Source organism: Colossoma macropomum, unplaced genomic scaffold (assembly GCF_904425465.1).
Source record: "Colossoma macropomum unplaced genomic scaffold, Colossoma_macropomum, whole genome shotgun sequence".
Taxonomy (NCBI): Eukaryota; Metazoa; Chordata; class Actinopteri; order Characiformes; family Serrasalmidae; genus Colossoma; species Colossoma macropomum.
This window is the reverse complement of record NW_023494797.1, coordinates 8,584,238-8,597,367: the sequence shown is the minus strand read 5'-3', so window position 1 is coordinate 8,597,367 and position 13,130 is coordinate 8,584,238. Positions and strand designations below refer to the sequence as shown.

The window sequence follows — 13,130 nt, the reverse complement described above, 5'->3', positions numbered from 1 at the left end:
TATACCACATGGGTGGTTTAGTCTTATTGGCACAGTCTGAGATGTGAGAATATATAAACAGAGTTTTGAAGCATATAGAACTGGCCTTTCTCTCACCCCCACATCGAGGAGTTCCTCGAGGTGTGTTATTTAATGGTTCTGGAAGCAGGCCATGGCTGAAACATGGTGCACTAAAGAATAGAGAGAATAAAAAGTCCCTGGCAGGATTTATCCTCCATCTTATGAGCCATCTGTGTGCCAGTCACTGTGTGCCTCTCCATCATTGCCTTATTTTTCTTTTTTGACTCTACTAAGAAAAATAAGTCTTTATTAGAAGGCTACCTGGACAGGAACTTTACAATACATGCACAAGCATTAAACAACATGTAAAAAGCAAATTAGTATTAAAAAGCAATGAGATAATTAAAAAGCAGTGAATAATGACATAAGCTGTCCAAATATACTTAAATATTGTTTTTTAAATATTTTATTAAATGCTTAAGTATGTTTCATGAAGTCTATATTCAAGTAGCTTTCAATTGAAGAGTTACAAAAATATCTGATAAGTGATATAGCTGAAACATTTTAAGTATTTAGAACAAAGGATAACGTGGTCATGCATAATGCAGATAATGCTCTGGAGGAAGGTAGCTCTCCAGGACCAGAGTTGGAGACTACTGTGTTGAGAGATTTTCAGTGACATAATCATATTTCAATGTTATCTCTTGTTATAAATATGATTTTAAATGTACAGGTTATACATTCTTTCATTATTGGTTACTGTGTGTCCTGCAGACTTTCATCCGGCGTGTGATTCGCTGGACAGCTGGTGCTGCCCCCGGTTCCTTTTTTGCCCGGGACAACACAGCCAACTTCCTGTACTGGTGCCGTAAAATCGGGGTGGGCGAATCCCATCTCTTTGAGTCAGAAGATTTGGGTGAGTAACTACAGATTCATCCTTCTGCAAGTAGAACGCACACAAAGAAGGACATTAATTTTCACTAACCAATTTGTGGCCAGTTGTTGACCATGAATTCATACATAGAGACACATTTTAACAGGCATTAACATTTATTCTCTTTGAAAGTTTGCACTTTTAAAACTGGACTTGAATACCTGCCAACTAAGTAAAAAAATATTAAAAACAATCACAAGTGAGAAATTTTATCAAATTATCGTGGAGTGTTGGGGGAAGTTATATCTGTCCAGGCTCTACTGACTTTAATATTGAGAAGAACATATATCAGACCAATACATAAGTTAGCAGCAGGTTTAAAGGAACACTATGGTCAAAATAAAAAAGTTAACCATTGCATTATCTTTTTTAAACATGCCATCTCGCCTCCTACAGTCGTACCACAATAGTATCTAGAGCGAGACGGTTCGGCTTTAAGGCTTGAAAAAACTCCTTCTGGTGATGTACCATGAAGGAGGGTTGAATTTTATGAAAAATGACAACTGCTTTGAGATAGATATTTCATTTCCCCCATTATATAGTAAATGCAGAAGTAAGCCAGGTAGCAAACTTTACTACAAGGAAGCCAAATATTACAGCTGTTGGTGATGCACCGGTCATATACACTGGAGTGGTATCGGCACTGATGCTGACCTTGTTAAATGGATTAAGCATTGGCCAGATGTGACCAATCCACTATTGATATTGTTTCTTAGATACTTAGATAGTTGCTCTGAAATAAAAGTGTCATTCCAAAATGCATTAAAATTGTGGTTTCATTCATGAATCTGAATGCTTTACATACAGCTAATACTTGTGAATGATCACGTTAAGGGAAAAGTTTTTTTTTTTTATTTATTTACTTATTTTTAGATAAGTTTAATATTTCTACCCAAACATGAAATGCACCACAAATGTGTTTCTAGAAAGTGCCGCAGTTTGTCAAAATATAAGCCTCTCTTGTCATAATGTGTCATCTCTCCCTGTGCTTTGCTGCAAACATTCATCCGTGTGCAATGCATTGGTATCTGAAACAACTCTGTTATTTTAAAAGGATTGTTTCATACAGTAATGAACAAAGAGCTGCAGATCTAATTACTACATTTTGTCTTATTCACTACACATATTAATTAAAAACTGGATGAGCTAGATTCTCCATTTCTGAAGACTCAAATGGCTTCAAGCTTCTTTGGCAGTCTGTTCAGAAATTAGGGCTGGTACCCAGCAACTGATAGCATTCGTGGCTACAGGCTGAACTGGTGAACCTGAACACAAAACACCATCATGCTGAGAATAACAAAAACATGTAAAATATATCCATACTTAACACTTCAGCATGGGAACGCTGATCAATAGAAAAATGAGAGTTATTAACACAAACCAACCAAATTGCTAAGAATGCTGGGAAGCTTTTTGGGCAAAAGACACTTCAGTCTGTAGACCTTATCCAAATTAACTAATCTTAACAAGATTCACCTAAATAAGTAAGATATTTAATGAGAAGTAGTGTTATTAGGTTTGCATTAGTAAGTAAAAGTTATCGAAAAAAGTTAGTGCAGTTATGCTTTTAAGTGCACCAACATTATCATCAAACAACTATTTCAGACCTTTACATGTTTATCAGTTTAATGTAAACTAAAAATAACCATCCTGACCGATTTTGAGATAAAAAGGTGATATTTAAAATGTCTACAGTGGTAATAAATTATAAAACTATGGTTTAATATGAAATGCTTGTCCAGTGTGCCTCATTGTAAAAATTCTCAATTACAAAAACTGTTTAAAAAGGTACATCATGTAATCTTTTCATATTTAACAGCAAATTATGTGAGATATACAACTTCTAATTGGAAAAAGAAAAAATAATGGTACTCTGTATCACCCAATATTCTAAGTTCAGGTATCGGAATCAGTAGCAGGAGAGAAAAAAGTTCCATCCCAAATGTCTGCATTTATTAGCCTCTACAGCAGTGGCTATGCTAGCAGTCAGGATTTCTTTATTGCTGTTTAGCAATGTTTGTTCAAAGTATTTGCATAATGCATGTTACATATTGTAGTGAGAGAACAGAAAAGACAAATGAAAAGACAAAAGGATATGAAATTGTTAATTCTGTCTAAATGGTGTAGCTGAGGGATGCAGTGCTGTGCTACAGAATATTATATAACATAATAAATCACATACTAAAAACAAGTTTTAGGCCAGAATTCCCCTTTAAATACTAACATCAGCCTTTTTTTCCTACCAGTGTGTAGTTTGTTCCTTTGAAGAGGAAAATGAGCACCTATAGGTAAATAAAGTGTTTATTGCCCAAGTCACAGCCAGTTCATCTGTGGTTGATGTTTTCATTTTGCTTGCTACCATCATCTCAGCCCAAGCATTTCCACATCTCCTTATGTATTTATGTATTCAATGTGTTTCTGTGTGACAGCGTAGAGTGCATCAAAGCCTCAGTGTGTTAGAGGATATGTCCATGTATGGTACACTGACTGTATCACACTCTCAGCATGTGAGAGTCTCGGTGTGCAGCCCTGCACAGATAGCCTGAGCGTGTGTCAAAGTGAGTCAGAAGTGTGACTGCAGACTCATTTACACTACTGAGACATCTGCCTCTGCCAAAATCCCTCTTAAAGGAACAGTTCAGTAAATCAAACTTACATGTGTGATTTCAGACGCTGCTTCATATTGCTGTCTGTAAAACTACAGTACTGTGAAAAAATCAAAGACCACCCTCGTGATGGCTATTAAATACAAGTTATTAATTTTCAGGAGACATTATTGATAATATTATACATACGATAATCTGCTTGCATAAGGAAAGGAGAAAGTCAACGGAAAATAAGTCAAAAAACAGAAACTACCAAAAAATGATTAAAAGAAACAGAGAAAACTGGGTTTCCCACAACCGTGCAAGACCCTGGTAGACCACCAAAACTAACACCATCAGATAAACAATACACAGAAAAGCTCTACTCTTGCTTCAGATCTGAAAAAATTCACAGACGTTTCTGTCCATCCTGTCCATTCTGTCCACAAAAAAAGAACAACAGTGGATCAAACAAAGAAGCTGCTGGTGTTTTTAGAACAATGGACTGACCACCCCAGAGTCCAGACCTCAACATCACTGAACGTGTTTGGGATTACTTGGGGTTGTGAGAAGCAGAAAGTGCAACCAAATTCCAAAACTGAACTTTGGAGGTGTGGAAAAATATTCCTGCAAATTCCTTTGAAATGCTGAAAGCAAGGCTCCTAAAATGAATGGAAGCTGAAATAAAGCCAAAGGACAAACATACTACATATCAAAAAATGTGGTGTAATTTTTACTTGTTGAGGCTTTTGTGCCTCAGATGAAAGGTGATATCTGACTTTTGTACAGTACTGTATATTTTTATAGATATGTTAGAATGTCATTTCCTGCCTTACACCCAGTGACTGCTGGAATAGGCTCCAGCACCCCCCGCGACCCAAAAGGATCAGTGGCTTACATAATGCGTGTGTGTAGCATGTCAGAAACCACAAAAACAAGTTTGAAGCAAGTAGTCATGTAGTTTGTGCAATGCTAATTGGTGGATTATAAGCTTTCATTGCCTACATTTAGCTACATTAGCCTTGTAGCTCCAGTGCAAAACTAAAGAAACAAATTTCAGATACCAAGCATAACTTGGCTCATCTTTTGTGGTGAGGGTGAACAATGCTTAAATTTTCCACTAACACTCATCAGCATGAACTCATATTCCTTTTTCTCTCTCTCTCTTTCTCTGTCTCTGTCCTTCTTTTTAATTAAACATCATTTTAATATTATATTAACCTCAATAGTTTCACTTGTTTTATTGGTATAAACTCCAGGGAGACACTTCTTTCTCTCTCTCTCTCTCTCTCTCTCTCTCTCTCTCTCTCTCTCTCTCTCTCTCTCTCGCTCTCTCTCTCTCTCTCTGAACTCCACAGGGAGCAGAGCTGAATGGCAGTGCAGTATCTGTAACACTCGGCCTGACCCCCTCGGCCCCTGCTGTCACTGCATTTGTGTGATGAAAAATAGAGAGAAAGACAGAAAACAAAGGAAAAGGAGGACAGTGCTGCTAGGTCAACAGGAAAAGGGAATGCTTTTGATCAGACAAAGGAAAAGAGTAGACACTTGAGGAGGAGAAGCAAAGATTTGATATTGAAGTCCCTCAATTCATGTGTTACCAAAGAAAGATGGACACAAAGAGATGGCAATCCAAAAGCAAACTAGAGCAGTTTTTTAGTTTTTTATTTGAATGGACCAAAGTCCTCTTTTCTGTAATTGGCTATAATTAGACTCATAGGTCTTATTTTAGCATTTACAGTCATATATAAAACATTGGTTCTTTGTTTTGTTGATTTTCTGAGTAAAAATAACTCAAATATGTTTAACATTTTGGAAAAATAAAACATAAAATCTAACATTTTGCATAGGCCACACTTTATGTCTTATTTTCTCCTAATATGTTAAATTGGAGGCCCAAACTTTTACATATGTAATATGTACACATACTGTATACCGTCCCTGTTATGACAAAACCTCTGAAATGCTAACTTTTGATGATTTCATTTTGAATGGATGTTAATGGAACATATTTTTTGATAAATTAACAACAATGAAAGCTTAATGAAAGCTTGAGATACATTCTAAAACTTCTAAACACTAAAAGTCAAAAATGCATGTTCTTATTGCACCCACACTCGGGTTCTTGGCTTAGACATATGGTTCTAGGTAAATCCTTTAATGGGCCCAAATCTTGGAAAATTTTAAAGAAAATAAAAAAATCTCAAAATGTACCATTTACTTCCCAGTTCTTATAGTCCATGTACAGAAAATAGCACTAAAAAAGCCTCTATCTATCTAGATCAACTAATTTATATCCACCTGTTCAGCCTACAGCAGTTTAGCTCTAGCCATTCACACTGAAGTTATAAGTAATGTTTCAGCATAGACTACTTTTTTAAATGAGGCACAATACATTAGTTTTAAAGGTGCAATAACATGAAAAGGGACAAGGAGAGGTTGGAAAATAGTGATGTAAAAATTATTATGGCTGATTTTGGTACATCACATTTTAATTTACAGCATTTAGCAGACGCTCTTATCCAGAGTGACTTACAAAAAAGTGCTTTGTCTACCTAGAGAAAGTATCTTTGCTAGTTACAAATAGGTTAGAGAGAAAGCTGGTCCTGAGCTCAGATACTGCTAGAAACAAAAGCCCATGTTGATACCTAGAGAAAAAGGAACAGAGTTAAACACAGCACAGTGCAATACATTTCAATAAGTAAGTGCAGTACAATACATTACAATAAATACTTAACTCAGTGCTCACTTAAGTGCTGTAAGAAGACATGTGTCTTCAGTCTGCGTTTGAAGACCGCGAGAGACTGCTGTTCAGACAGCCAGTGGGAGTTCGTGCCAGTACAGAGAATGTCTTGATGCTTGTCTTCCATGCATCTTAAAGGAAGGCAGATCAAGCCGAGCTGTACTTGAAGCTCGAAGGGCTCAAGGTACAGTTCAAGTTTTGACCATTGCCATTAGGTAGGGAGGGACTTGTCCATTTTTGGCTTTGTAGGCAAGCATCAGGGTTTTAAATCTGATGCATGCAGCTACAGGAAGCCAGTGAAGTGAGCGCAGCAGTGGACATAAAACAACATAAAAACATAAAAGTGGTACATAAAACAATGCAAACATCATAAGTGGGCACAAATTGATAACATAACACTTAAAAAAATGAAGGATTTATTTCAGTTCCATTTCCTTCATTTCCATTTCATGTCCATTCTTTAAGCTTTAAAAAACTTTCTCACATCTCATTTAGAAAAATGTTTTAAAAAACATCCATTGGATGTGCGAGGATCAAACATGGTTCTTTTTCAGCACCTCTTCCAAGAAACCTTTTCAGCACCTTTATCTTTAAGAGTGTAGATCTTTCCACTGATCCACACACGTGCAGATGTTGTCCTGATTTAGATGTTTGTGTGCAGTCTGGTCTTTTTGGGTCAAGGTCATAAATTAAGTGAATATTTTTTGTCAGCCAGTGCTTTCAGTTAATGTTACGCCCTCATATTTGTTTACTTTGAAGACCTTGTTTGCAAATGACTACCTACTTATTTAAGGGCCATCATTAATCATAACATAGCACACTTGGTTTAGTTCCTTAAGAAGTCCTACCTGTGTTACAACCTCATTTCACCAGAAATCACATGTCAATGGAATAAAAACCAAAAACAAAACACTTTGGTTTTAATATTCTAAGTGATGCATTTAAGACAAGTTTCAACACAGTTCAGAACAAACATGGGCTAACTTTTCTATGGGAATCATCTTTCACTTGCACAACAGCCTTATCCAAATAAACATGTCCATGTTTGTTTTGTGTGTGGGTTGCAAAGCCTCAGAAATGAGGTGGAGAAAAAGCGGACGTATCTTTTAATCAGCACAAGCATTTGGAAGACTGTGGATGATTAGAGACGCAAAATAGTCGGCAGTCCTCAGCTTGCCCATGTTTTTCTAAAGATACGTGCCCAGCGCCTCAGGGAAATGGGCAGGTCTTGAAAGAGAGTAGCTGCTTTCCTTTATAATTTGGATATTTCATGTCTTATTACCTTGGGCATCTCGGGCTGCGACTGATTGTCACCTCTTCATCCTGCTCATTGTCAGTGTGTTATGCGATGTGTCTTGGTCCATCATTTTTAGCATGCGATGTGCTTTTTGTAGACTTCTGTGTCCTGAGATTTAATTTAGGCATTTAAGCAGCTGTGGTAGCCATTATAGTGCACTATATAGAGTGTCAGTCATGTTGTAGTGCTGTTCAAACTGTTAACAATATATGAATTAGAGCTTCATAGCAAAACGCATTACAGACAACTTTCAAGAATTATCTTTTATTTTTATGATATGTTGTTTTTTGTGATAAATCAAATTGCAGTGGAGACAATGGTCCTTTATTACTCCAGAAAAATTCTTTTGGTGCCTAATTTTACAGTAAAGCTGATTATTCTGTGTTTCGATGTGTTATAACATTGTTATTACAATAATATTACATAGCAGTACATGATCTGCTTGTACTATAGAATTCAGAATCTAGAAAATTCAATACAGAGTATCATACTGGCTTGAACACAGTATATTATTGTAGAAATTACAAATAAATAAATATATACATAAACATATATATATATATATATATATAGCTTTTTAAGTAAAAGTAAAAATACGGGTACTGTGTCAAAATATTACTCAATTAAAGGTGAAAGTATGCCACTAAAGGTGTTGAGTGAAAGTCTCTAGCTGAAGTCTCTTCACTTAAATATACTGAAGAATATAAAAACATCATTAGATGTTCACACAGTGTAATGGAAAATTGTTTTTTTTTTTTTGGTCGTGGTGTACAATGAGGTAGTGTGTGGTGTTATAACCGATAGGTGGTACCAGATCTTGCCCAAAGACTGCATTATCTGTGGATAGTTTCATTTTACATTATTATGTATTTGGCTGGGTGTTTGACTAAAAGTGCTAATTAAAATGTGCTGGAATTTCACTGATCAGCAAAAGAAAAAAATCAGGTTAATAATATCGAGTGGCTCTTCTTTGTTCCAAAATCACAGCGTGCACTTTTAAGTCAAATTGCTGCTCACTGATTACCGTTTGCATGTTTGTCAGTTCTTCACAGGCATCCACGCAATGTATGCTTGTGTCTCATGCAGCTTGGGAGAATTGCCTCAAAGTAAGAGCTCAGCCTTTAAAGAGACTTTTTTTAATATTATTTAATAGTGATGTTCCACACACTGAATGAACATCTCTCACAGGTACGGAATCGATGCCCCCGAACTCGTCAAACTGGAGAGAGAGCTTGAGAAGGAAGAAAATGGATCTCTCTCTCCATCCATGTTCTTTGCCTCACCGTTACCATCTCCCTCCTCTCCTCCTCTTTTCTTCCCTACTGCTCCATCACCACCTCCACCTTCTTCACCTTCTCCTATCCCTGCCTCCATCTCTCCCTCCACTCCACCTGCTTCTCCAGCCCCATCTCCTTCTCCAGCCCAGAGCCCCTCCCCTCCTCCAACCCAAATCCCTGAACCTGTCACCCAGCAGGAGCCTAAACCTGAGCCTACCTCACCCACTCCCCCCTCACCTGTTAAAGCACTCACACCCACCACACGCCGCCTCAGCAAGTCCAGTGGGAAAAGGAGTGCAGACTGCCTGCTGGATGACGCTGTGAGTGAAAAGCAGAAATGTTGTTGCATGTTAGTTTTGTGTTATTTGTTTTCTAGTTTTTATTTACTGGGTTATTTTGCTAAGGACTCTTATTGTGGAGAGTGGGGGTGGAGTAGCCGCCTAGTATATATGTGTGAGCAGAGAGCTAAGAGAGTGAGATCTGAGCTGAGTAGCATATGAACTGTTAGTAAAGAGAAAAACTCTGCTTATGTACAACAGCTGGAGAATAAAGCACCATAACTCATGCGAAAGCTGTCTCTTTTTTTTAAGTTAAGGCAAAAAATGTTTTATTCCAAGTGATTTTGTGAGCATTTCTGTAGGTCCATTCATCATGAAATGTTCACACAGAAAAATAAAAATCAACAAAAATGGAGAAACTATTTTTCTTGGACAGCATCAATATGCCAGTCTATATTCATCTATATGTGCAAACCCAGCCTTCACTCTAAATTCTTAACCCTTAGAAGTCACAGTTATTGCTGCCATGAACAAAAGTATGTCACACTTCTCTATTAATTCTTTCTCACTGTTACAGTACATGTCCACTTGCTTTTTTTCTCACCTCATTCCACTGCACCAGATCTCTCTCCTTGCCCCTGGTGGACACTTCTATGCTGTCATCCCCACAAGCTAGAAATTAGCTTGCTCAGTCTTACTAGCAAACTAGCTACCTTAGCAAGTAACAAGCTCTATATGATTTACATTTTGCCTTCCCACTCAAATCATGTCAACAGTTCTGCAGAAAACTTCATATTTTCATTATTATGCAAAACTGTCATGGATTCAAAGAAGAGAAAGACAGTCGCTGTTGTCCCTCTCTACTCTCAGAGAAAGTTATGTTTCCCATTTCTGACAAAGACCAGTCTAAAGTGACCTGATTGGCTAAATGCAATGCAGCAACCGCATTCATTCACATAAAGTTAAAGTCTGTTGAACTTTTTTGCTAAGCAGCAAAGCAGATTTCTCCACACCGCAAACCATCATGCATCACTTGATGTGGCCAAGCTTCCATTGAAATGAATAGGATGCGGTGAGGTGAAGCTGCAAGTGGACACTTTCTATCAATGCCACATTTTTGTTTATAAACAGAAGACAGTATACTTTATTATGATTTGAAATTGATGAAAAGTTAACTGTGTGTATATTATTTTCTGTCTTGTGGAAAGAAAAAGTATATTTTTGCCACGTTTTGGTATTTAATGTATAAGTCCAGTAATTCATTATGCAGCTATGCACATTTAGAAAAATTGCAAAGAAGAACTTCGTAGGAATCATGCTACATAAATGATGTCTTTTTTGTTCTACATTTGAGAATTTGATGAAAGATTAGTGCACAGCTAAACACTTTGTACCCATCGCTTTAGGTTAAACAGATTTCAGAAGACCCACCGTGCAGATGTCCAGTGAAGTTCTGCATTGAGAAGCAGCCTAAAGGCCGCTACCGTGTGGGGGATAAAGTACTGTATGTCAGGGTAAGTGCTTTACTCTCTTTCTCCTCTTTGTGTTTCAATATTGAAATGTAAACTCAACTATAACAGCAGGGCCAGCGAGAAGGCTGGATGTTTTTGTGAGGTTCAGTGACACTTTACTTGAACCCTGCTACATAACATTGACATAACCATGCCATTAATATGTCATGGCAGATGTTATATGCTGTCATAAGTTGTCAGATTCTTTTTGGTAATATAAAAGTGTCATGTTACCATTACTGTAATTGTAAGGATGCCATAATGCTTAATGTCATGTCACATGCTAATTCTTGCTGTGGACTGTTGTAAGCTGTAATGAACTCACATGTTATCACATATGTCATAATGGTAATGGCAATATGACACTATAATCTGTCATGACAACTCATGACAGCATAATGGCATCTCCCATGACATGTTATGTACATATGCCGACACAAATCTAAACACAGGATTATTGGATTAATAATTACTAAATGGGGTTACAAAGTAAACACAGGTAAGTAGAATAACAAGAGGTCAGATCTAGGGTAACAAGATGCTGTAGACAAGTAAATGGATGCGGCTTGTCAGGGAAAATATGACATTAACCAGCTGTGTTAATTACTATTATTGTGCATATCACACCAGATCTAAAGCTGATGGAGATTCCCGATTAAAACTTAGTTTTAGTAAATAATTAGGCTTAATCTTTTTCCTCATTAGAACTGATTCTCATCTACAGGATTTGCTCTCCATTGATGATTATATGGTGAGCATTCCTGCCATTGACATGTTACTGAGCCCTGCTTGGGCTCCTTTGCATTGTTAGTTTGGACTCTGCAAGCGTGTGGAACTCATTCAAAGGCAAAGACTCATGGGAGCCTGGGTTGCTTGGCAACACGAAGAAAAGGTTCGCACCTTCTGAATGGAAGAGGGAAAGAAAAAAAGATTCTGACCGGCAAATGGATAAGATCAGACGATGAGTCCTTTAACAAGCTTGTTCACTGTGGGCAAACGCTGAACAAATTTACATGAAGATATAACTGGAAAAACAATATTTGTGCTAAGGTGGCAAACAAAGAGAATGCTTGGAATATTTCTACTGCATCAGGATGCAATTTAGAACAAGCAGAACTTAGTGTCAATGAAAATTAAGTAATCCAAACATCAAAACGTGCTTTCTTTCTCCTCCCTCATTAAAGCTAAAGCCAGTTCAAAGCAGTAATGGGGATGGAAAAGCACTTCAAAGTATTGTCACTTTGGCTAATTGGTGACCTGCTTGAAACCATTACATGCTCAGTTACACTTATCGGAAGCCACTTGTTTAACTTTCGCTATCTCTGGCACGATAACAGTAATCAATCAACTAATTAAGCTGTCCAGCTCCACAGACAGATTAACATCAGTGACTCCTTTCTGTCTTGGACGTAAAGCACACCTGGCTCTCAAGTCAGCTATTACATTTCTTAACCATCTAAAAACATGAAAAACATGTCTTGACAGCTGCTAAAGAGGAAAGGTATGAAAACTAAGTAGTGTGTTTTTCAACCATCTGGCATGTAGGAGGAGAATTTAGAGCATATTCAAATTAGACCACCAGTTCTTTTGGCCCTGCTGTACTGGGGATAGCTGAGAGATTCCTGTGGAATACCTAAATCCAGAAGGCCTGCTGCTCAGCAACCCCGCATCACTGGCATTCCAAGTTCATTTGAAGCAAACAATCGTTCTTTCTATTCTGAATGCATTTGTGAGTGTGGATGCTAATGCATGTTCAATTAAATATGCCTTTATACAGTACTGTGTAAAAGTCAGAGACCGCCCTTTGCTTATTCAATTTCCAGTCAAAACAGCCATTAAATGAAATCGGTACTTAATGCCCATTTTGACTAGAAATCAAATAAACAGTGGTATCTGACTTTTGCACAGTACTGTATAAATGATTTGAAGGACTCTTTGTCAATGCTTGTCAAAATATCAGTTATTTGTTTAATTTGCCTGCGATGAACTGGCAACCTGTCCAGGGTGTATCCTGCCTTCCGCCCAATGACCGCTGGGATAGGCTCCAGCTCCCCCCGCGACCCAGAAGGATAAGCAGCATAGAAAGTGTGTGTGTGTGTGTGTGTGTGTGTGTGTGTGTGTGTGTGTTTAATTCCTGTGAACTGGGTGGATCGTTTTATTGTCATTTTGTTAAACCTGACACCACAGTCCTATCCACTCCCTGCAAGGCACCTAGGAGAAACGCTGGGTAATTAGCTTTATTATCTCAACCAGTGTATCATGGAAAGGCTTTTAGGGCTTTACTGACTCCTTTTTCTGTGAAATATTTTCTGATTTTTTTTTCTTGAAAAAATCAGAAAATATTTCACAGAAAATTAACCAGAAGCTTAAACAACTGACCAGAATATCACTGTTTTTTGGATTTAGTGTGTCCACCCATTGCCTTTATTAGAGCTTCCATTCTTTCCATTTTTTTCTTTCAGTTATTCAAAGACATCTGCAGGGATACTTTTCCTTCAGTCATAGAAG

The 13,130-nt window shown here is 37.5% G+C and overlaps 1 protein-coding gene across 1 annotated transcript in view; it reads left to right on the top strand.

Annotated features, from left to right (window-relative positions):
* The window catches only part of gas2b (growth arrest-specific 2b), a 40,994-nt gene that overhangs the window by 15,967 nt on the left and 11,897 nt on the right, over positions 1-13,130 (top strand). Inside the window, exons 4-7 of the mRNA XM_036583951.1 lie at positions 775-916; positions 8,599-8,662; positions 8,745-9,153; positions 10,518-10,625. Coding sequence (XP_036439844.1) covers positions 775-916; positions 8,599-8,662; positions 8,745-9,153; positions 10,518-10,625 — 723 coding nt within the window. The remainder of the gene's footprint in view (positions 1-774; positions 917-8,598; positions 8,663-8,744; positions 9,154-10,517; positions 10,626-13,130) is intronic.